At 26.5% G+C, this 24,619-nt stretch overlaps 2 protein-coding genes and 1 non-coding gene across 4 annotated transcripts; 1 reads left to right on the plus strand and 2 right to left on the minus strand.

The window, feature by feature from the left end:
- Positions 1-935: 935 nt before the first annotated feature.
- Positions 936-1,054, minus strand: LOC114122527 (5S ribosomal RNA). Its single transcript, XR_003592289.2, has one exon. It is a non-coding gene; the product is annotated as a 5S ribosomal RNA (ribosomal RNA).
- A 1,437-nt stretch (positions 1,055-2,491) lies between these two features.
- Positions 2,492-14,840, minus strand: LOC114122518 (dynein axonemal intermediate chain 3-like). Its single transcript, XM_027985201.2, is given in 24 exon segments — positions 2,492-2,998; positions 3,056-3,330; positions 3,449-3,684; positions 3,760-4,018; positions 4,095-4,497; positions 4,617-4,803; positions 7,833-7,963; positions 8,028-8,144; positions 8,217-8,346; positions 9,037-9,264; positions 10,237-10,365; positions 10,450-10,632; positions 10,840-11,083; positions 11,177-11,269; positions 11,340-11,577; positions 11,580-11,678; positions 11,776-11,920; positions 11,984-12,216; positions 12,280-12,467; positions 12,909-13,069; positions 13,154-13,315; positions 13,633-13,869; positions 13,961-14,157; positions 14,256-14,840. Coding segments are annotated over 24 exon segments (4,650 nt in total). The 5' UTR covers positions 14,353-14,840; the 3' UTR covers positions 2,492-2,720.
- Positions 14,841-20,799: 5,959 nt separating this feature from the next.
- LOC114122509 (deubiquitinase DESI2) lies at positions 20,800-24,413 on the plus strand. 2 transcript variants are annotated; one of them, XM_027985190.2, is made up of 6 exons: positions 20,800-21,093; positions 21,243-21,348; positions 22,350-22,422; positions 22,483-22,576; positions 23,827-23,968; positions 24,058-24,413. In XM_027985190.2, exons 2-6 carry the CDS (start codon positions 21,310-21,312, stop codon positions 24,226-24,228), a joined length of 519 nt encoding a protein of 172 aa, XP_027840991.1. In that variant the 5' UTR covers positions 20,800-21,093; positions 21,243-21,309; the 3' UTR covers positions 24,229-24,413. The 2 variants fall into 2 exon arrangements, with proteins under 2 accessions (XP_027840991.1, XP_027840992.1); XM_027985191.2 differs by lacking the exon at positions 20,800-21,093 and adding an exon at positions 21,998-22,060.
- The last annotated feature ends 206 nt before the right edge of the window (positions 24,414-24,619 follow it).

Genomic DNA, 24,619 nt, shown 5'->3' on the forward strand with positions numbered 1-24,619 from the left:
TTATTAGAACATAACACTGTAATATTTATATATTACAATACAGACCGATTCAATAATAATATCCCACTAACTTAAAATTTTCACCAAATGTAATTATAAAAAAATTGTTCAAGCGTAGAAAAAATTATTTTTTTTAACATTTTGACTTTAATAGTAATATTCATAGTAGATAATATATGAAATATTCGGATTTATTTAGATTTAATATAATTTATGTATGATAAGTTTTTATTTAAAAAAGCTCAACAGTTTAATGAAAAATCCATCATAAGTTATTATTATTAGAAAAAGTTAACCATAAAGCCACATAATTTTTTATGAGTGTTTATAATTCAATTTATGACAACATTGGATATCCAAAATATGTATATTGTATAATGAAGGTTTATTTGTTTTGTTATTATTCAAAAAAACATTAATCTCAGAAACTTCTAAGTAAGAATAATAATAAAAACTATTATTGAAAATATCATTTTCTATAAATGTACCTATTTAATATTCATTTTTTAAAAATATTTAGATTATTAATGTTTAGCTATTTATAGGTATTTCGAATTTATTTTTTTTTTTTTAATTGATAAAAATGTTTAATACCAATCAAAAATCGACTAAATTGTATAGATCTATTTTTTTCCTAGGTATAGTATATTATGAAGTTAGATTTCTGATGAAAATCGATATTTAAACTAAAATAACGATATTTTACCAATTTATATAAGTTAAAAGTTAGTTTGCCTTAAGTAATAGTTGTAACTAAATAAAAATTGGTATTTGTGTTATGTAGATATTTTTCGTATTATTTAAAAACATATTATTTCACTGGTCACGAAAATGGGCTTTGACAAATCCCGCAGAACAAAATATGATATAATAACTACAAAATTTAAATTAAAGGCGTGTATAATTGATCATTATTTTGCAATAATAAAAAAAAATGCCAACGGCACGCAGTGTTCCCAAGCGGTCACCCATCCAAGTACTAACTACGCCCGACGTTGCTTAACTTCAGTGATCAGACGAGAACTGGTGTATTCAACGTGGTATGGTCGTTGGCGAAATTCTTCAGTTATCCAATTATAATTTATATTAATAATATATCTGTCAAGGATTGAAGGTATAGGTAGTTAAAAATAATAGATACCAATAATGAACATTATCATTTTTTACTGATTCACATTAATTACCAAATAAAATGAGAAATACTAATAATAATTAGATAATATCTGATTGTAGGATAGTGATTACTTATATTGCTTGTCAACGAGTATGTATATACGAGTAAACCCAACAACGATCGATTAAGATTTAAGAATTTACAACCAAAAATGTTTGAAGTTAGAGTTAATAGTTGGCTGTGAATCACATTGAGATTGAGTAGCGATCTAATTTATTGATTACTGTTAGAGCATTGGTCAATTTTTTTGGACTTTATTTTCTTTAGTAGAACTTTTTTTTTTGTTTGGAGCTTTCAACTATAAACTACAACAGCCCAGCTTGTATGTTTAATAAAATATGTCAAGCCTGATTCATGGGACGTCCTCTAAATGTTAGGCCGTTAAGGAATAAACTTCACCCCTTGCAGCTTCCTCCCCTTGTAAAAGATAACATTTTTACGCATCTAATTACCTATAGCTGAGAGCTGTCCACATAGTAATTTTTAACTGTGCAGTCTATATACTTATCAAATCTTTAGTTCATTAGAATAATTCAAATACATTTATAAACTGGAATGAGGGGCAATAGTGCACACGCCGATTGACATGTAATACCTACCTACCTATCTTTTTATAATATTTTTTAACAAGTTGTAACACGAGCTCAAAATTACTGTATCTACATTAATTTTTAATCTTAGTATTTTAAAATATTAAAAATAATAATATTATTAATTATAACGAGTTCTAATTGTAATTTTACTAGTATAACAATACAACCGTTATTTCATTCATTTAATTGTTTGAAAATAATTATTGTTTTTTTTTTTTGTATACTTGATAAAATAATATCAGAAAAATACTTACCAAATTAAATTTAAACTGCACTTAATTTACAAAAAGACAAATTCATTGAAACATTGAACAGATAAAATATCAAACATAGGTACTAAGTCAAAATACTGGACATTATATTCTTGAATAATTATTTGTTTAATGTTTGTTATATTTATGTAAATATTTACAGGAAGAAATAATATTTATTTTTAATCTTATTTTCTTTTAACAGTTTTGAGTTACGATTAAAGATAAAAAAAATTTGTAACAAAATTATTCAGGAAAAATCAAAAAAAAAATTATTATTTTATATCTATATCATATCTCGTCGTGATATTATGTAGAATATTAAAATTAGTGTGGCTCTGTACCTACATCAAAAAGAAAACTATTTAGTAGATACCTACATTGAAATTCTTAAGGCCCATATAAAAATCAAACAGTTAATACATAATGATAATAATAATCTGTCTGTTTATCAAAATAATTTTAATATAATAAAATATAAATCAACATGCTATATTATTATACTATGAGTGTATAAAGTAAACAACTATAAATTATTTTAATAGGTACCTATACTCAAAAAGTATTTTTTTAAATAAAAATAGTAAATTAATAATTTTTTTAAGACGTACATTCATAATGTTTAGTATAAAATTATTTAATATAGTATTACTTAAATTATCGTTTTCAATTTTCATTGAATGCGTTCAAAGCTATTAATAATTATATTTCATCTTCGTGATCTTGTTCATCAACTGTTTCTAAATCTTGATTCTCGTCGCATTCACTGTACAACCGTTGATTTTTATATGGATCTTTAGTTTTTGCTTTATCATTATTTCTATTGAAACTATAAAATTCAATAGCGTGTGTTTCGTTTTCGTCGTCATTGTCTACCGATATTTCTTTTTCAGAGACACCCGAATAATCTTCGGAAAAACTGGACATGGGTCTTTGGCCCATTAATGATAAATAATTGGTATAACAGTTATTGTCTTCGCCTATGAAATAATATTTTTTTTTATAATTTATTTTGTATATTACATATTTTTAGTTACCGCATTTTCCTTCAAAATAATTTTCCTGCAATCTTCCATCGCTGTTATCCACTGCCTCGGTTAATCGCATCCGGACGGCATCTCTCATTTTCTGTGGTCGCAAGTCCTTATCCCAGAACGGATTGTAACTTTTTCCATACATAGTTCTTAATATGTCTATATTTTTGTTCCTTATATTGTATCGATCGCACTCGTGTTCATCTTTCCGAGTCTTCCATTCTTTAATTTTATAACCTTCGTTAATGTATTTTTTAGCCCATTCCCGACGCATCAAACTTTATAAAAAAAATAAATAAAATAAAAACTGTTTAATTAAATGTAATTGATATAAAATAAATTTGCATTCATCATAGTATAAATTTTGTATTTTCTGATTGTTGGTTAATACATTACCGTAATGCTGGACTTTTTAAGAGAGTTGGATCGTTTAATCTATCTCTAACGTTTTTTTCTGCGAATTCGATTACTTGGGCCCAGTCTTCTTGATCAGCTTTAAATGGATTATTTTTTATATAATTACTTAGCTTTTCTTTTTCAATTACAATATCAGTCACCAACAGTTTTTGAATGTGTTCAACTATTTTCTTCATGTCAATCGACTCGTCACTTTTTGAATTAATATCTAACATCTATAAATAAATATATTTTTATAATAATTTAGAGAAGTTTAAATTTAGTTAAGTTTAAAATCACAATTATTATACATATTCTTTTGTTTGTTCTGCAGATAATATTTTGTTGACGATGTCTCTATAAGATTCATTGGCTTCGAATTTCATATTTGTAATATCATCTTTGTCATACTTGTTATCCTCGATTGCTTTAAAATATTCTTCTAACTGTTTTTGATCAATATTTTTTTTTTTCATCATGGCCTCAATCATGTGTCGCCTTTCTCGTTGTAAATATTTGTCTCTCATTTTACCCAAACGTGTTTGTGGTCCTTTTCGGTTAAGACACCAACTGAAATTATTTATTTAAATTTCAAATATTTAGTCAAAGTTTAATTGAATAACTATACAAACAGTTATTTATTTACTTATAAATTTCATCAAAAATTTTTTTTTTTATTTGTTCTTGTGACAATGTTGGTTGAATGTTGTCACTATGAACCGAGTCTGGTACATGTGACTTAATTTTCCTATAATCTCGAATATTCTCATCGTGTTCTGCCATCGATCTGAATTCTTCTTTACACTTACTGTTCCATGCATCCAATTCTTTTCTCCAAACCACCTCCTTTTGAAATACTCGTCCAACCTCTTCTATTGTATTTGATTCCATTACCACGGCATCTGTGGTCATCATCATAATTGTCCCACTAGCATCCGAAAAGCTGATCAATTCGTTTTTTTTATAATTTAATACTTCGTGTATACCTTCATTAAATATTAACCGTTTGGTATCAATGAAATGTATTGGTGAATATGGAGCTGATAATGCTATAAATATATAATATTATTAATATTTTATATTAATATTCAATCTAAAATTATGATTAACATTATTATATTTATGTATTTATTATACATAATATTATTTATAATTTTAAAATACTTACTTGCTATTAGTCCATCACTGAGAAAAATATCTGTTGTATAGTAAGGCTTGTGAGTATGTTTCATGAAATTCCAAAATTGTAAAACTCCATCGGTATTAAAAGACACTCGAAATTCTGCAGGATGAATAGTAGACCATAAAACGCTGTTTGTTAAATCGTTGAAACGCTTCCACCAAACTGGACCACCCTAAAATAAACTTATAGTTTTAATTCATGTTAACAATTCTATTTTATTTAATAAAAACACTGAATTACTTACTAATAAGCCAATAATAATACAATTTATAACAAATAATGTCAATTAATTTGAATATTATTTTTTTTTATTAAGTACGTTAACGTTAACGGAGTAGATTAAGTTTGTCCAATATTTTTGAAATTTTTATTATTGTTATACATAAAAATTAATTTTGTATATTTAATGTTTTGTTTATAATATTATAGTATATATTTTATTTAAGAAACATAAAAATATTACGAACTGATTAAAATTACTCTCCTATAATATACAGAACTATGTTTAAAAATGATACGAAAAAATAATTAAGTATATCTGGAGTGGTATTCACTATAGGTATTAATTTACCCTTGTAATTGAGAAATAAAATACTATAATATATGTTATGCTAACTTTAATTCAATAATAGATAAATCATTGCATACGAAAAATAATTCTGAACGAATTCCCTCCATCAGTACATTATATTAAATATATTTTTATTCTTCTAAAATTAATCTATTTTATTACAAATACAGTATTTTTTTTCGTTAATTTTTTTTTACGAAAATATGAAATTTGAAAATATTATTATGTTCAAAATAAACAATAATATATGTTAAAAGTTTCAAGTAGGTAAATATGAAAAACATTTTTAAATAATTAAAATAAAATACTAAATTCATTATTAATTTGTTAAAATATTTAGTTTCGTTCAAATTTGAAAGTCTATTAACAGTTATAGAGTTAACCTAACCTTAGCTATAGTTATAGTGTTTTTACATTTTTTTACACTTTTTGTTCTATTATAAATTTATGTAAACATTAGGTATATTACATTTTCAAACATTAACTATACAAATTAAACTGTAACGTAATGAAGAAACCTTATTAGTTATCCAGATAAGGGTTTCTATTTCTAAGGCGTAAGTTTTCAGTAACTGGAGGTTTGAGCACTTGTGTAATAGATTTTATATTAATAACAACACGATTTGGTTAATAAATCTAGATTAATTATTTGTATAATAAATATTTAAAATAGGGTAACAATTTTTTTTTTAAGTACACTTTTTTACAATAAGTAAAAAATGTATTGATTATCAAAACATAAAATAATATATAATACTTATACACATATATATACTGCGAAAAATAAGACAATCCTGTTTAAAACAGAAAATGTGGTCACCTTAATTTAAAATAATACTTTACTGTGTAAAGTTGGCTCATTGGATGTTAATAATTGTATATTGAAGTTCGTTTGTGTTGATAGTAAATGTCAAACTACTGTGTCATTAAGTAATAGGTAATAAAATAATAATATTAATAATAAGTAATAATTTAGATAGAGTCATTGATATCTATTTATTTTAGGTATACTTACCTAATAAATAAATAACCATTGAAAAATTATTAAATACAACTTATAAATATTCTTATTACATCTTTAAGTATCAACTTAAAAAAATAATTAGAAATTATGTAAGAAAGATTAGTTGACAAAATTGGAAAATCAGTGTGTAAATAATTCAAGATCTGCAGTTCAAAATGTTATTGCTAATAATTAAACTTATAAAAGCTGTTTTTTAAGAATACAAAATAATATACACTAAATTGTATCTATATGACTATGTTAGGAGAGTGAAGACAAAAGAAATCAATTTATGTGATCTAACCTAGATCAATTAAACTTAATCATTATTTATTTTATTTATTTATTTGATAACAATATCAAGAATGTAATTATAAGACTGAAAAAATGATTAAAATGATCAATACTAATAGAAAATCAATTATTGTTTTTTCGTTATTATAAAAAAAGTTCCTATTTATAATAACTATAAAGAATAAATATTGAACATTTTTGAAGATTAAAAAACATATTAAAATTATGAAGACTGATGGGAAATAACTTATTATTATTTTAAAAATATTTTTTATTGTAATTACTATATAGTAATATAAGTAAGATCATTATAACTTGAAAAATTATTTTTACTTATACAAACTTTAATTTTATTATTATTTGAATATTAATTATTAAGTTTAAAACAATTTAATATAATTATTAAAATTGAATATGGTACCTCTTTTATTGTAAAAATTTGTTTTTATTAAACTTAAACAAAGGCGTATTTATTTCTTAAAAAATATCTAGATAATTTATGAAACCAATACTACTATAATTACAAATTAAAATACATAAATACAATAATTATTTGTATTTGGTTTTGTACTAACTTTTGAAAAAAAACTTAATGTTGTATTTTTCACTATAATTATTTTAGTGCCTGTTATACAAAGCATCGCTACTATCTCATTACAAAAACATTAAAATATTTAAAAATATATATTTTCTAATTAATTAATAAATACGAATGATATTCACTTGTAGATAAAAAGTTACAACGGTGCAAATATATTAGATAAGTATATGTTAAGTTCCTAAATGAATGTTAAGGATATTCATTTTTTTGATTGGTTTTGTTCTCTGTTCATCTATCCATTTTTATACTTTTATACAGTAATAAGAAAAACTTATATGGGATATTGTATCAAATTTTTAAACTATTTGACTGACCAAAAAATGTTATTACTATAATTATATTTTAATATTATAATACAACTATATAACTAGATCCAATTTGCTATCGGAAATCTCTGTCAAAGTTTAAAATTGATACATTTTACCACCCAAAATGTGAACTGATGACTGACACAAAAACATAAGTAAATAAAATAACACACATCATTATCAAATTTATTGCTCCGATTAAAACTATATTATAAATATGAAAATATTATTTTTACCATTAATAATAATCAAATCAAAAATAAATAATTTTAGTTTGGGATGTTAGATTAAAATATTTGAATGTACTGCTAATGTAATAGGTAACTAATAATGCATGCCGTATTTTGTGCATGCAGTTCACATTCTGATAATTATATATTAATTATTATAATATATTATTCTATTGATAATAATCTAAATTTACTTTATAACTCAGACTCCAAATAGATACTACGTGTCCGCCACAGACTAAATGAATATCTGGATAAAATACATTTCTCTTAATGTAGTTGATTGGTCCATCGTGCACTTGTCCCCACCAAATACTTTTGCACTCTGTAAATTTAAAAGTTATATTTTCAAATTGTAAATAAATATTATATTAACATGCAGCTTACACCTTCACTATTTCGACCCTGCTGGTGTGTATCATAACCATTCCAAGTGACAACTCCAATTTGACCCATAATACTACCAACAACCAATAAACGGTTTGGATCATTCGATTTTGTTGGCACTACAGTAATATAAGTCATATTATTTTGATATAGTTTGATGATTTGTTTTATTATTAAGTGTCAAAATTTACCATATTCAAACTGTCGTTGTCCGATACTCAGTGGTTGATCAGATGTATAATTATAATGCATTAAAGGTATTTCAAAAGAAAACGCCGTAATTGGACTGTGTATTGTCTTGTCTAGTTCTCTGATAATGATCTACAATAGTCATTTACAGTAATTAATACCTATTATAGTTTTATAATCATTAATAGGTACTGCTAAACTTAAACTATAATATATATATATGTGTATATAATATTATTATTGTTATCCACAATATTTGAATTAATTCCACTGTACTATATAAAACTGTATGAATAAGTAATATTTTAAAATCAATCTAAAAATGTTGAAAATTTAATTGCGTTTACTAAGCATACGTAAAATTCTCGATTTTCTACAATTTTGATGTACAGAAAATATCGAGTAATTTAATACCCATTAAAAATATTTTTGGTTATTGAAATAATATAAAAACGCTGTATATCATTATTTCATACTATAATATTTAAAATCTAATTTGGTGACATTTAGTGACAAATTTAATTATTTCCCATTATCACATCTTATTGACTTATAGTTTAACAAGCTAATTTTCTATTTAGTCAGTCTTCGTGAGCAGATGGAGAAAAAAATATGACTAAATAATGCTTAAAAGTTTAAGTAGATAGGTACATCAATGTATTTACATTTGCACCTGAAGGTTCAAATACTATAAAATAAGGCACTATCGACAAAAAATTGCAATGAAAACTTTAACTCATATAATACAGTCTTTAGTTTCAAGAGAAAAATATAGTATTAACATGTTAATACTTGATATTTAATTAATATGTGTGTAAATACCGTATACGAAGGTTTTAAACGGTTGTTATAAATGCTCAATGGTGATCTATAGTTGTTTAGCTTTTCTGGATGCTTGATGCTAGTGTTAGTTGAATATTTTTTAATAATTCTGGGAATTGGTGTCGAATCCAAGTCCCAAAGTTTTATAGTTCCATCCATAGAAGCAGAAAAAAATTGATCAGAAAATTGTCCTTCTTGAACGTTTATAAATTTTCCTAATGGTGTTATCTGAAAAAAAAATAATAATAAGCAAACAAATCACATCATTGTATGTAATATTAAATATCAATAATACCTATTTCTTTATAAATAAATAATAAGTGGTAGTGGCATTGACACGACACTTAGCTAGTAAGTATCTAATTTGTTAAATCACTAAATGAGTATGTAAATTAAATATTAATATTATTTATAATATTAATCATTAAAAATTAAAAATTCAACACTAAGGTAATTTAATTTTAATTTTCTAATTAACTTAATAACTTAATGGTTTAAGTAACAATTTTTCCCGTAAATTGTGATAAACTAAAACTTAAATACGCAAGTGTAGTACTGTATTTTACATGTTTGTTCATTTTTACCAGGAAAAGGAATGTTATAGTGCTAGTATTATTATATTATTAATAAACGCTGTAGATTATAATTTATTATAATTATTATTAATTGTATTTATTAAATACCTAGTTATAAAGTAAGTTATTATTTATACTTATTACTTCCATTGGCTTATTATCATAATGTTATACATTGATAATACACTTGTATCAATAATCATAATAATGTAAATTTATTATTAAATTAGCATTTCTTCGCCGAGTTGTAATTAAAAACCTACACATTAGATTTTTGAAAATATTACGACCACAGTAAATTTAATTGAAAATTGTTAATAATATTTTCGATTGTATAAATGGTTCTCAAATTACAATATTTAAATGCTTTATAATTTATGTATGTAACACATTTTTAATATACATACAAATCCTGGCATTTATTCGTTGTTTTATGATTTAATTAATTTAAAGCGAAAAATGTCAATGATATTTTTTTACGTATTTTTTAGTATATTATAAGACGTCTATAATCTAATATTGTTACCTAACCTAGTTTAATTTTATTTTATCATGTTGATTTTTGACAACACGGAACAGTTTTGTTACCATATGTATACACTAATACTTAATTAATTTGACTAACTTTATTCATAGGATGAATCCATTGAATTGCAGTCACTGTTGATAGATGAGATTCTAAAATCGCACTTAGTGCTGCTGGTTTAATTCTAGTTTCAAACTCAACGTCTAATGACCATTTCATGTGTTCCCACTATAAAAAAAAATGTATTTAAAACTTTGTATGTGTAACTCGTATGAGATAATATTAATATAACTATCTGTTAATAATTTTTACCAGGTGTTTGCGATGTATTTTTTCTTTTTCTGACATATTTAAATCATTTAAACCTGTCATCTCCAATTTCCCTTTAATGTCCCATATGCTAATCTGCCCATTTTTTAATCCGCCTACAACAGTATTGCCGTGTCTAGGGTTAAATTCAATACAACGCACTTCTTTGGCACTCTCCAATCTCAACTATAAATATTTATTTTTATTTTTCATACAGAGGTATGTAATTCTAATAGAACTAATATAATTAATATTACACAATACAATTAAAATATTGCTTAATAACATGTCACAAATATTTTGTAAAATAATTAAGACACTGTGGCTTATTAATTATTATTCAATGAACAATATTTTAATATAGTTTATTACTGAATATTCAATAATAAATACCTTTGGAAAAATATTGTCACTAATTGACCAAATGAAGACAGAGTTATTATGATCATCTATTATTGGTATATTTTCAAGTTTATTCTTTGGTACTTCATCGTTTGTTAATGATTTATGTTTTGATGAAGATTTTCTTCTCTTTCTACTTTTAAATTCTAGTTGATATTTTAATTTTTGACACGTATCTCCAGCTTCAAACATGTCTTTGGTTAATTTCATTCTCTCTTTCTCCATATTATCAAGTCTATATTTTAAATTAAAATAAATAATTATATTATTTTTCAATCATGTATATATAATTGTAAATTATAATAATATACTTTTAAAGAAAATTTACTTATTTTTTTTTTCAGTGAACTTGGCTTCGGATTTTAAAAGTCTGAACAATTTTTCTTCTCTTGCTTCTCGGTCATATTTTTTATTAAATTCCCTATTAAAAAAAATAATAATAATATTTTTACATTTTGCTTAAAATAATTAATGAAAGTACAAACATTTACCTATGTATATTTCTAACAGTGTTCCTTAGTTTGTTATCATACAACCATTCTTCATCTTCACCCCAAATATTGTAAAAGCTCTCTGTATCAGAATCATGATGATCTATTACGTCCATATCATTTTTACACTCATTCTTGTCTATAATACACATCATATTCGTAGATTTTTTCCTGTCATGCATCTTAATATTTTGTGCTTCATATTCATTTTCATCCGTGGAAAGCTCGTTGTACAAATTAATTGGTACTGTTTATTTACACTTGGCAAAACATCAATACTAGTTAGTTCACTTTGAGCTTCTTTGATAATTATTTCTTCATCAATTGAAGCTCTTTTATCTATTAATTAAAACAAAAAGTTATTTATTATTATCATATTATCATTATTGGAATATTTTGTTGCTTTTATATTGACGTTTAAGATGCAATTGCATACTTGAATTTACAAGTGGAAGATCATTGTACGTGGAAATCTGTTCATGAGGAACATAAATTAAAGATTTTCGTAACTCTTTACTAATGTCATGGCTATATTGTTGATTATTTTTTTCATCCTCGGTTAATTGGATTATCCTCATCCTCTTCACGTTAAAATAATCAATATTTAATACTAAGTTTAATTTAATTATAATATGTTATTTTACCTGTACAAATTCTTTATTTAACAAAGAAATTATTTTTTCTTTATAATTCTCATCTAAAAGTTTAGCTTCTGGTCGGTTACTGTAAGAATCTGTGTCGATATCATCATCGCTGTAGGATATACCGTATTTTTCGTCTTTAACCGTCGACTTGGTAATTTTTTCATCGGGTGTTTCTAAACTCACTGTCTTATATAACTCATTACTATTGATCATGTACGATACTGCAAAAATACCTAAAGAAATTAACATATTAAAATACTATCGTATAAAATTTCCTTAATTTATGGTCAATGTACCCGCTATTGTAGGATGCCAAGTTTGACAAGATACATATCTTTTTTTGGATACTTCATTCTGATATCCGGGTAGAAGTTTTATAACTTTGGAGGTTTGTTCGATTTCGTTTTCATTTTCATTTTTTAAAAGTTTATAGTCATCGCGGTATAAATCGTATAACTCATTGTAATGTAACTGATTCACTAAACTTGATTTATAAAAATATTATAGTACGCATGTTATAATTAATATTCTGAAATGTTCAATATATTATGTACTATAACTGGAATATTTGCTAATAATATATTAGTTTTACGAAGTATAAACGTTTTAGGTGTTTATACTTGCATATACAGACATAGGTAGAAATTTCCAAATTTCTTATGTGAAAAAAATTATGGGCATTTTATTGATTCTTACGTGATCTCCACTATTTTTGTTACACTAAATTTGAAAAACCTTGTATATTTTGTATAAATATTACTAGGTACGTGGCTACTTTATAATTTAATATGCTCTTTATTATTTATTTATTTGGAATATCGTTGTGTAATAATAATAAATAGAAAACGTATTACATAGATTTAAATTAATTTTCATTTTTATGAAATTCCGTTATTATAATATATAAAATATGACAAATATTTACTTAGGAACGTGTTTGCTTAAAAATTCATCAAGAGCTTTTTCTGATGTAATTTGAGGTTGTAATTGAAACATGTCCTCTTCAACGGCAACTGACTGAATACATTTATTATATTTAATTCTTGGAATTGTCTGCATTTCTCTATTGACCATTTGTCTGACAGCCTAAGCAATGAGGAATAATAATTTATTTAAAGTTTAAAATACTCATTCTTATTATTTAATGAAATATTTATTTAAGTAAATTACTTGAACACTTGAATCCATTGTTAAAGCATCACTACTTTTGAATATTTCTTTTGGACGTGGTTCTAATTTCACATACTCATTTTTTACAGATTTTGATAGCGAGTCCTCAAATTCTGCTTCAGCTTGAAGTCTCTCTGCCGGAAGTTTCCATTTGTAAGTTATCTGTCAATTTTTAATTAATTTGTTATTTATTTAAGTTATTAGTTCGAGATATAAATTGACTACTTGTTTTGTACAACAATACATACACAAATATAATGTGCATTTATGTTTATTAAAAAAAATTACCAAGTTAATTAAGAAAGTAGTATTAGTATTGTATAAAATATGTTTTCACTTTTTGCTTACATTATATATTATATAAATTATAATTTAATTGATGTACCCGAAGAAATAAAATGTTTACATATATGATTTCATCAGCGATTTAAGTTTATAAAACTGATCTAGTAGGTATATAATATTATAAATGAACATACCTTTTCACGTGTTTGTACTGGTTTTATTTCTTCGATGTCTTTATCGCTGCTTTTGGATTCCCAAGGACCCGGTATACGACATATTGACCGCTCAAATTTTTTTTTAATTTTACCTTCTATTTGGACTTGCGTTTCTTCGATAAACTGTTTAGCTTTATCCGTAGTGCATATTAAAAATTCCTCATCGGTACTACTAAAGGGTTTATACCCAACTAAAACGTAATCATTTGTAATGGCCTGATAAAAATATTAATATAAACGTATTAATAAAAATTTAATATTTTTGATAATATGTGCAAGAAGAAAATAATAAATTATTTGCTTTTACTTCAATTTCATTTTGAAATTGCCAAAAACATGAATCCGTATTTTGCGATTGTAAATTATCAATAATTTTTTTACGAGATATTTTTGTCCACGGTTTATCTATGAAAACATGTTTTCCTATGACACATTCAAAATGTTCGTGTAAAGTTTTAGGTATGAACACAATTTTTAAATCATCCGTGTGAATTTCAGCTGTCTCTGTCGATTATAAAAATTTAACACCTCAGAAAATTATTTTCTTAAAATACAATGTATCTACAAATGTATTATATAGTTATATAGAATAAATATCTTACCAGTATTAAAATTATTTAAATCAATTGAAGTGGTTTGTTCCATTGAATGTTCGTTATTAGTCTTTGATAATGAATTGATTTTCTTTTTCGATGACATATTTTCTATTATAATCAGTTATAAATATTTACCACCAAAGTTTTGTTGCTGGATGGTTTCTTCAAAAAATAAGAAAAGTGTCTTTTTATTATTTTAATAGCACTCACGCTTATTGTGCCATTAATGTACAATGTATATGGTTAAAAAAAACAATATATTTTAAAATTATGTTAAAAAAATCAGAAAATACAAATAAGACAAATAAATCTTATGATATAATATGTTTTTCACTAAGTAATGTAAAACAAATAAGATTAACGTATTTATTTGATTATTTGGTGAATCGTATGATTTGTGTTTAAGTACATTCTTCGCAAATGAAATCAAAAAATATTTATATTTTATATAACTCATATCACATCTAATTAAAGTGTATACAACAACTGTGCAGAGACAAATAATAACTCGATACGTAAAATAACTATATGTTCAAATGTATATTTGGCCACAAGGGTAGTTGCCATCGTAACAGCTTTGTCGAATATAAGTAAGTATTTATAAATGTTTAATATTATGTTGATAACAACAAACTCATCTATATGTACAATTATTATTATATAGATACCTATAATGTTAGACAACAACCAGGCAACGAGCGTATAGGTAGGTATATAGACGTTTAGGTACAACGTGTCTGAAAAACTTAGCATTATTACTTTTACAACCAAAAAAATATAAGTAATATATATAGGTAATACTAGCTTCCTATAATAATAATATTGTAATATATATGTAACGGTAAATTATGTTAAATTGAAATATTAACATTATTCGCCGATTATTAACGTAGTATAAATGGTGTGAAAATGTTTATAATAATTCATCAATTATTATTGATAACGGCTGGGTCGATTTGACTCATTTTTTTCAATTGTTCGTAATTGCCATTTGCCAAAAAAAGCTTTTACGAAAGAAAATGTTGGAAGAACTATTTTTTTTTTAACTTGAAAAATTTGAATTTCTGCATGAGATCCATTATGTGAATAACACACGCACAAATGATTCAACAATTGAAATCACCGTGGAGATGACGGGATACTAGAACAATACCTACGTGTTTAATCTTATGAAAATTAAAATTTTAAACATTGCTTAATCTATCGTCAAAATTTAAAGTCGATAACTCTGATAAGAAATAGTTTCGGCTCTGCGTTGATAATAATGAGTAGGAAACTTTCATTTATATTTATAGAATGAAAAAAAGTTTGAATCATATTATAGAGTTGACATTTTTAACGGGCAACGAAGTGCACGGGGTTAGCTAGTATTGTAATTTTATAAATATTATACGTCTTTCGTCTATACAGCAGACCGCAATCGCTCATTCTCCCGCCGGTTCGTGTAATTTATGAGTGATTACGTAGCGCAAAGTTTACCTGCAACACAGTGCTACGATATTCAATCGCCGTAACTTTATTTGAAACTATAGTGCATTGCGTTCGAACTTTGTGGTGGCATAATAATACGATTCGTGTTGGCGGGTTTGATTCGACCGTTTTGTATAGAACTGTAAAAACGTAGAAATGTAAAACTGTCCAGTACGGCACGCGCAGCGGATATGATTTGTTCGCGGTAGGTACACAATAATTGTGCATGGGTTTGAATTTGTTCGTCTACAAACCTCAGATTTCATGTCTACGATGATTTAAAATATGCCAGTAGTATATGGGTTTAAAAAGTCCACGCTTGTATGTTCGACATCGTATAGGTATTTTAAAACTAGTAAAAACGGTTTGCACGGTCGGTCACACGGCTATGACTCGATACGATATATGATTACCTATATTATATTATATTATTAGGATTTGCGTATATTATACTACTCATCGCCAAGAAATTGTCTCCTAGGTACACGAATATATAAGTCAACAAAATGTTATTCCACGCTTTATGACAGTACTCGTTTTTTGATTATTTTAGCCGTTGTTGGCGGGCATATGTGTATCTATAATCTTTATATATAAATGAAGGGTAGAATCAACGTGCAGCCACAAAACTACTGAACCGATTTATTTGACATTTTCAGTAAATGTACCTACTTATTATTATGAATAGGCGCACTAAGAGAGGATTTTTCGAAATTCGTATTTTAAAGGGTAAAAGCCCTGTCTGTCTGTCTGTCCCAATTGTTTCCATGACAATAAATAATGATTAATAATCCTTATATACCTATATATATATATATAAAAGAACAGGCATTTTTTATGTACCTATTTTGTGACGGAATACACGTCAATTGATCGTAAACAATTTACCGCAAATTATTGTTCACAAACCAATTGATCGCAATTATAATTTACCGCACGGAAATTGGTCGGAAAATAACATTTTCAGTAATAATTTTCAATTTGAATACTCTATCTAATAACATATCTAATTTGAATAAATTTGGCACAACTCTGGTTACATGTATGGTTAAAAACATATTTTTCGTCTTAGATGAGTTTTGAATAATATAGATATTATGTATAATATAAAGTATAAGCCCTACGATCATTTTTAGACATTTGGACAATTTGGTGTGCTTTTAATTAAAATTAAAAAGAGTTTGATTCGGGTTCAACTTCAGGATTCGTATTTTAACCGTAACATCATTAGTCATTATACCTACTATTATTCAATGTTTACTTTTAGTAGGGTAGATAGTAGGTACTCGTTTATTTATGTGATTTTTTTTCCATCATGACGTACACTATAAATCATATTTTACTTCTACATTTTCTCTTATGTCGTTAAATATAATGAACCTTTGAATACATAGCTATATCACTTAAAAATTTTTTAAATGAATATTATCTAAAAAATTGTTTTGTATGTATTGTAAGTTCCTCTAAAATTGCAATACAAGTATATACTGCTACTATTTTACATATTATTATTATGCATGTGTGATGTATCCAGTTGTACACTAGTACACTTATAATATTATATTAAACCATTTTAACCATAAAATATTTAAATTTATACAATAATACCGACCACGAAAGCACGGAATAATAACAATTTAATATATTAGTTGTTACAGTGGTGGTTCACTACAAAGTTTACTATAATCTATACTAGTTTATTCTACTATACCTAACCAAGGTATAACTGTACAGTATATATGTAGGTAATAATGTAATATTATAACGTCTTATAGTAATACAATTTAAAACATTATGCAGTACCTATAGGTACCGTGTTACCTTATCATTATTTTTTTTTATCGAAAATAACATATTACCTATATTATGAAGTAATATCACCTTGGTTAATAGTTTTATTTATTACTTATACTATAAATAATCTAATAAATAGCTTTTCACTTTTTTTTTTAATAATTTCCTTATGTTATGATATTATTAAAGTTGTAACTGTTCTGTTTATTAATATATCTATTAATTGATAATACGGGATGTGCCAGTTATAAAAAAAACACATGTGAACTCGGAAGATATAATCATATCCCTTTCTCGCGTATTCACCCTACTTGAATACCATATGACAGTACGTGATTTACTCAATAACTACCTAAATGATGAAGTGTAGAGATATTCTCAAAACCTTCTGTTTTATGTAAATTGCAGAGAGTTCCATGATTTTTAATATTTAATTTTGTTCATTAACACAGACAAGGTCTAAAAAAATGTTGACATTGTTACTGTCTATACTCTATATAATATAATGTAATCCGGTATATTTATTTTAATATTTATTATTTATAGCCGTTGTTGGATATGACAATATATAATTATTATCGTACGAAACAATGGGCAATTGAATGATCGAGTCCTCTTTAGTAAAAATAAATATATCGACAATTCGAAATAGTAAATTATGATAAAAATAACTATTTATATCCATCATTTGGAAAAGTTCTGAGAACCACGTCCGGCCGATCGCGTCCTGTGCACATTGCAGGCGGGCAGTCACCACTCATCAGTTAGTCTGCACAGTACTCATCGTAATAGCGACGACTAGCGAGGAAACAGTGGCGACAACATCTGTTGGACACAAGGACAAGCCGGAAATAATAACAAGTACGCATAAAATATAAATTTATAATTTCCTAATTGCGTTTTTTAATATACTGTGTACGCGTACATCGTGTAATATTTGTGAATATTGTGACCTTGTAGATAAATTATTATTATTATTATTATTATTAAATTGTTTGTGAATCCGCTTTTGACCGATGTTCCGGCGGCACAGACGTCAAACGTAATAATAATAATAATATTATTGAAACATTCGAAACGACCAACGCTTTAACGCACGTCATAATTATTCCGTCAGTCACCAAACGATAATACGACAAATATAGATGCAGTTTCAATAACTTACTCTGGAAGAGGGGATGACTGGATAAATTCGTGCTAAGTTTTCATATCATATTTTATTGATATATAATGATAAATACTCAAGACAGTCAAGTCTCTCCAGGTAAAAATTAAAGTAAAAATTTGTTTTGATGCATTGTAGTTTTGGGCCATGTATTAGTTATTACTTGCATTGTAGAGAATGAGCGTTCACGTGTACCTAACTTAATTAACGAAAACGATTAGGTAACACGTAAAAAAAGAGACTAATTAGTTTCAATAGATTTATCTGATAATAATAATAAATATAAAACATTAATATCTGATCACCACATATAATATTTAGCTTGCAGAAGTAGGACACTATAGATAATATTTTTAATGCCTTAGCAGAAGTTGCTCCTGCCTCCTGCTGTAGGGTATGGCTGAAGTTGGTTTAGATTTTAGACAAATAGTACCCAGGTTAAAAATTGTCAATTGAATAGGTACTTTTTATTTTAAATAAATATTAATTATCACGCAAAAAAAATTTTCTTTGTCATAAATATCGTGCTATCATGTGGAGTACTAAAGAATTAAGACTATAATGTGCCTTACTTAACCATTATAGTGATCTACTTAAGTTTAACATTCATTAACGAATTATGATTATAAAATATAAATACTATTTATAATCATTATTACTAAAACTCGAGCACTGAACCAAATTTAGTTCAGTGAACTCGAGAATTGGAAAAAGTTATTTACAGCAATAATATTGTCTACTGCAGTATTATATAACATGTATAATATTGTGTGTCAGTTAAGAATTATCATTATGAAGAGTTTTATATCTTATCGATACGAGCAATAATTTAATGATGCGATAAGGATTCTGAAATCAGATTTGAATTCATCGAAATATTCGTATGAGACCTTGAAAATTTATTTAGTCTTTCTCCGTATTGTTGATTTTGTATTATACTAATTACTAATTACTATTACAAACTAAAGTAATTGCAGAGATAGTTTTTAAGTGGTGGAAGCAAAAACCAAACTAGACTTAATTTAAATTTTTCTTTAGCAATATATCTATAACAATTAACAATTATTTTATTATAATTAAGTTTTAAACATAATAAACTCTCTTGAATTCTAAATAAAATGTCGATGACTGACCAGAATTTAATGAAATTGGAAATGGATTTAGACTAGAACTATTTTTAAATTATTTTTCCATTCGACGAGCGTCCTTGTCGGGCTTGTGCATTGACACACCTAATATCGACAATACTCGACTCAATAGAAATACAAATTATTACGCGTGTTCCAATAATACATAGAATGTTAACACGTTATATTTATATTTTAATATATCAATTAGATATTAGGTAGGTAGTAGATACATTAAATTCGTACATAAAGTACAATCCAAACGTATAAAATAATCGTCCCCCTGTCGAGTGGAGTGAGTGAAAAAAAAATTATCGTAATTAATAATGTGGTAGTCGGCTTTGAATTCAAATCCTTTGCACGTAATAAGATCGATCGACGCGTAATAAATTCGCAGATTAGGTATTCCGCATCCGTTAGAACACCCGCGGTCACTCGTCGTCAGCCAAGTACCTATCGCAAAATATTTTTGGGCTATCGAAATCGCGATGGACCGAGCAAAGACGGCTCGAAACGACGACGACAAAATCGTGTATTAATCCTAATTTATCGTTATCATCATCAACGGTTATCGACCGTACGCGTTTCTCTCGCGAGTCGCACAGGCGGTGTCAATCCGTTTGAACCGATCAGAATACCTACATCAGAATGATATTACGATTTTCGTTGTTATCGTCGTCGTCGTCGAGTCTCGAGGATCGAAAATCGTCTGCAAAATAGCACAATAATATAGGTAATAATAATAGCGACTTTTTTTTTTTTAAGGTGCCGTTTCTCTTTTTTCGCGACGACGGACGTCCGTCTCGCGAGTGTATCAATGACGGCGAGGAAAATCGATTCCGTTGGCCTCGTTTAAGTGTCAACCGCGGTCGTAAATACACACATAGTACGAGCGCATACGCACACACAACGATAATATGACAATGCACGGCGGCGCAGGTGCGCGCGCATGCACACACACACTCGCGCCGCCCGACGTCCCGTCATTCATTTTCGTTTTCCCGTCATTCCGGCGTTCGGCGTGCGATCGTGCGTGCGCCATCGTTTTACCGTTATTTATATTATTTTATTCGTTGATAGTATTGTGTATTTTCGTGATAATAAAAAAAAAAAAAATAATAATAATAATAACATGAGAAACGCGACGGCCTCCGTCGTCGGTCGCCGTTGACCGCCGCGACCCGATGGACGACGCTAGTGCGAAAATAGATACGAAAACCGCGTACTTACGGTTTCCCCGTTTACAGTAATTTTATTATTGTTTTGTCACAGTACGTCTCTACATCAGGTACGTGTACCGCGGTAATCGAACTGCTGCGCCCGCGAGACGTAACTTACCGTACGCTCCTCGAGTGTGCGGTCGCCTTTCTTTCGTCTCGTCTCTGTTTTTCCGCCGTCCTCATCCGCCACTTTTGTTTTTTATTTTTTATTTTCCAGTTTACCACTGCGCCTACCACCCGTTCCTGGACCCGCTGTATGGAAACCGGACCACCGATCGTCCAACATGGCTCGAGAACCCGTGCTGGTGCACGTCTACGATATGGTAAGTGTTTTAGCGTTGTGTTTTAAACCGAATGTCGTGAGATCGAACGAACCCAACAGCACGCTGTGTCATAAATACTGATTCCGTCCACGCCCGTATGTCAGATGTTTATTTAACTCTTCTGACTGTAACTTCTAATCCGGTTGTTGCTGTCCGCTTGTTGTGTATAATGTGATTAGATAAGTAATGTGTACTTGTAAATATTCCCGTATAGTTACTGTTTAGATATTGATATTATTCAAATCGACCGACTACCTATGTACTGTTTACATTTCATAGACATGTAGATAGCAATAGAAACAAATTTGCTGTTCGATTAAACAAAATTACTTGATAATTATTTAATTTTTATACAGGTGGTATACTTACACCTATTAGATCATAAAAATAATCTATTTAAATAGGCATTAATCAAAATATTGTTGAAATATTTTAAATATATATTTGTTATTATCTACCTTCATACCTTTTGGTTAATATTTTTTATTTATAATAGCCTCATAAATAGTATCAAAATTATATTGAACATTTGCTATCATTTTTTGCTTCAAAGTTTCTTACTAATGTATCTTTCTAATATTTTAAGTATCTATTATATAAATAAATAATAATTATATTTAATATAATTTATTATTATCTTATTTTGAAGATTATGAATATTTAGATCATTGGTATATGATAACTGAATGATAACAACCTTTTTTAAATGAATGTGAGTTGATTTATTTAATATATTTATTATTAATTACTATTATTAGTATTCATGTTAAGTTTGAATACAGTTTAATTCTTATACAATAAGTATTAAAGTATAATATTCAAAAAACTGTTAATTGTATTATGGGTTTGGTTAAATATTAGATAATAGTATACATTAATATTAAAAGGCTTACTTGAATGTGTATCTATATAGGTGTTTTAATTTACCTATAATGTTAATACTAGTTAAAAAAAACTTTGTGCTTGTTAATTTATTAATTACTTTTTATTTTATTGTTTAGTATTGGATCAATGAATACACTACACCTATGGGTCTTGGTGTATTCCATTCTGGCATTGAAGTGTATGGACAAGGTGAATATTATTTAAGTCATATTTTACATTTGAATTATTAATTTATAATTTGTGTTGTAGAATATGGATATGGAGGTCATGATAGACCAGATTCCGGAATTTTCGACATGATTCCAAAAGATGTATATGAATTAGGAGATCATTATAGATACAGGTAATTTTTTTTTTTAATTTATCAATTAAAACATTAGGTAGGCAATTAATAGTTAACACATATTACCGAATTTGTAATATAACATGCAATTAAATTTTATTTATCCCTGTAATGATAAACTAATAGCAGTTATTGCAAGTTTCCTTACTGTAGCATTGAAACATGTAAGTATCCAATTTTTATGTTTTTACCTAAATAAGACAAAACCACTGCAAGTTCTTTTTTTTTATAATTTGAAAAAATTCCATTTATATTAATAATTTTAATTATCAACATTTAACGATGTTCCCATATAAATTCTTAAAGGTTTGGTTTTTAAATTTTCTTTAGAAGTTTAATATGTAGTGTCTAAAGCGGATAGAATAAATTCAACCCTGCCTAGATAAAAAAAAATGAGAATACATTTAAATACTCAGTTCTTTATCAGTGATTACAACAGAACCATTATTTTGTACAATATATATTTGGTATAGATGAATATCCACTTTGGCTTTATAGATAATATTAATTATTTTTCTAGAATTGAAATTGTTGTAATAAACTAACTATTTTTTTTTTCTATTAAAGTATTATGCAAAATGTATATTTAATTGCAGACTGTTCAATAATTAAAATTCGAAGAAATAAGTAAAAGTGTACCAGGTAGATACTAGAATCTGTAAATACAAAACAATTCACCCCATGGGATACATTTTAAAACCGAGTTACTGACTAACACCATTATTTGTTCACCAAAATGTATGTGATCATAGCTACCTACCTGTAAAATTTAATGCATGTCTCTTCTGACCTCAATAGATAGCCATAATATTATGTAATAAATTAATGGTATTTATAATATATTTACTATTTAGGCAATTACAAAATAATAATTTTATAATATAAATACTTACATAAATATTGTAATATAATACAATTATTTTTAACTTTTTGATTGAACTAAATTCCATCAATAATATGGTTTTGGCTTTAATCATTTTATGACATTTTTTAATTTTTAATTTAACTACCATGTCATTGCATATAAGTTATCACAATAAATTTATTTATTGAACATCTTAACATATCATATTTATCTAATATTCATATTAATTGTAGGGGTGTTTTCAAGTTTTATTGAATGGTATATTGTTGGGTGCATTTCTAATTAATCCTTTGAGTTTTTTAAAGTGGCCATTAAATACTTGGATAAACCTGATGTAACTCTAATTTAACATTTATTAAAGTATTTATGTTTATTTTATTTTTAGAGAATCCATATATGTTGGAAGTACAGATTTTACGGTCAGTGATGTTAAAAGAATAATGGTTGAACTTGGTAAAGATTTTCGAGGTGATAGATATCATTTAATGAATAAAAACTGTAATCATTTTTCTGGATCATTAACAAAGGTAAAATATTGTTTCATTTATATTTTTCTTTGTTTTTATAATATTATAAAGTCAATATTAATGTATTGTTTGTAAACTTTTGACTTAAGATTTTATGTGGACAAGATATACCAAGTTGGATAAACAGGCTGGCATATGTTAGTTCATGCATTCCTTTTTTCCAACGTTGTCTACCAAAGGAATGGTTAACTCCAATTTCTCTTCAACGCAATTTGTCTCGAAAGAAATCGGATGCTTCTACAGAGCAACTCAATCCATAACATAATTAATTTTTCATCATACTAATTATAAATTATTATAATATTATGATGTGTGCCATTCACATTAAATGCCTATTAATATACAAATATTAAATTAAACATGTACATGAACAGTTAATGGTATTATTTCTATGTATAAAATAAAATAAAGTTGTAGATTTTAAATTAAAATATGCTTTGAATTATATGGTTATTTGGCTTTTTAATATAACTTATAAAAAATGATAAATTAGTTGCATAAACCAATAAAATCATACATATAAAAGAAACATTTTAAAATAAGATGTGTGTACTACTAACAAAATAAAGTAGTTGCATTAAATTTTAAATTTTAAATTCATTATACATCATTTTAATTTATAATAATAGTTCTTATTAATTATTTAGATTC

This window comes from Aphis gossypii, chromosome X (assembly GCF_020184175.1).
Source record: "Aphis gossypii isolate Hap1 chromosome X, ASM2018417v2, whole genome shotgun sequence".
In the NCBI taxonomy this organism is placed as follows: domain Eukaryota; kingdom Metazoa; phylum Arthropoda; class Insecta; order Hemiptera; family Aphididae; genus Aphis; species Aphis gossypii.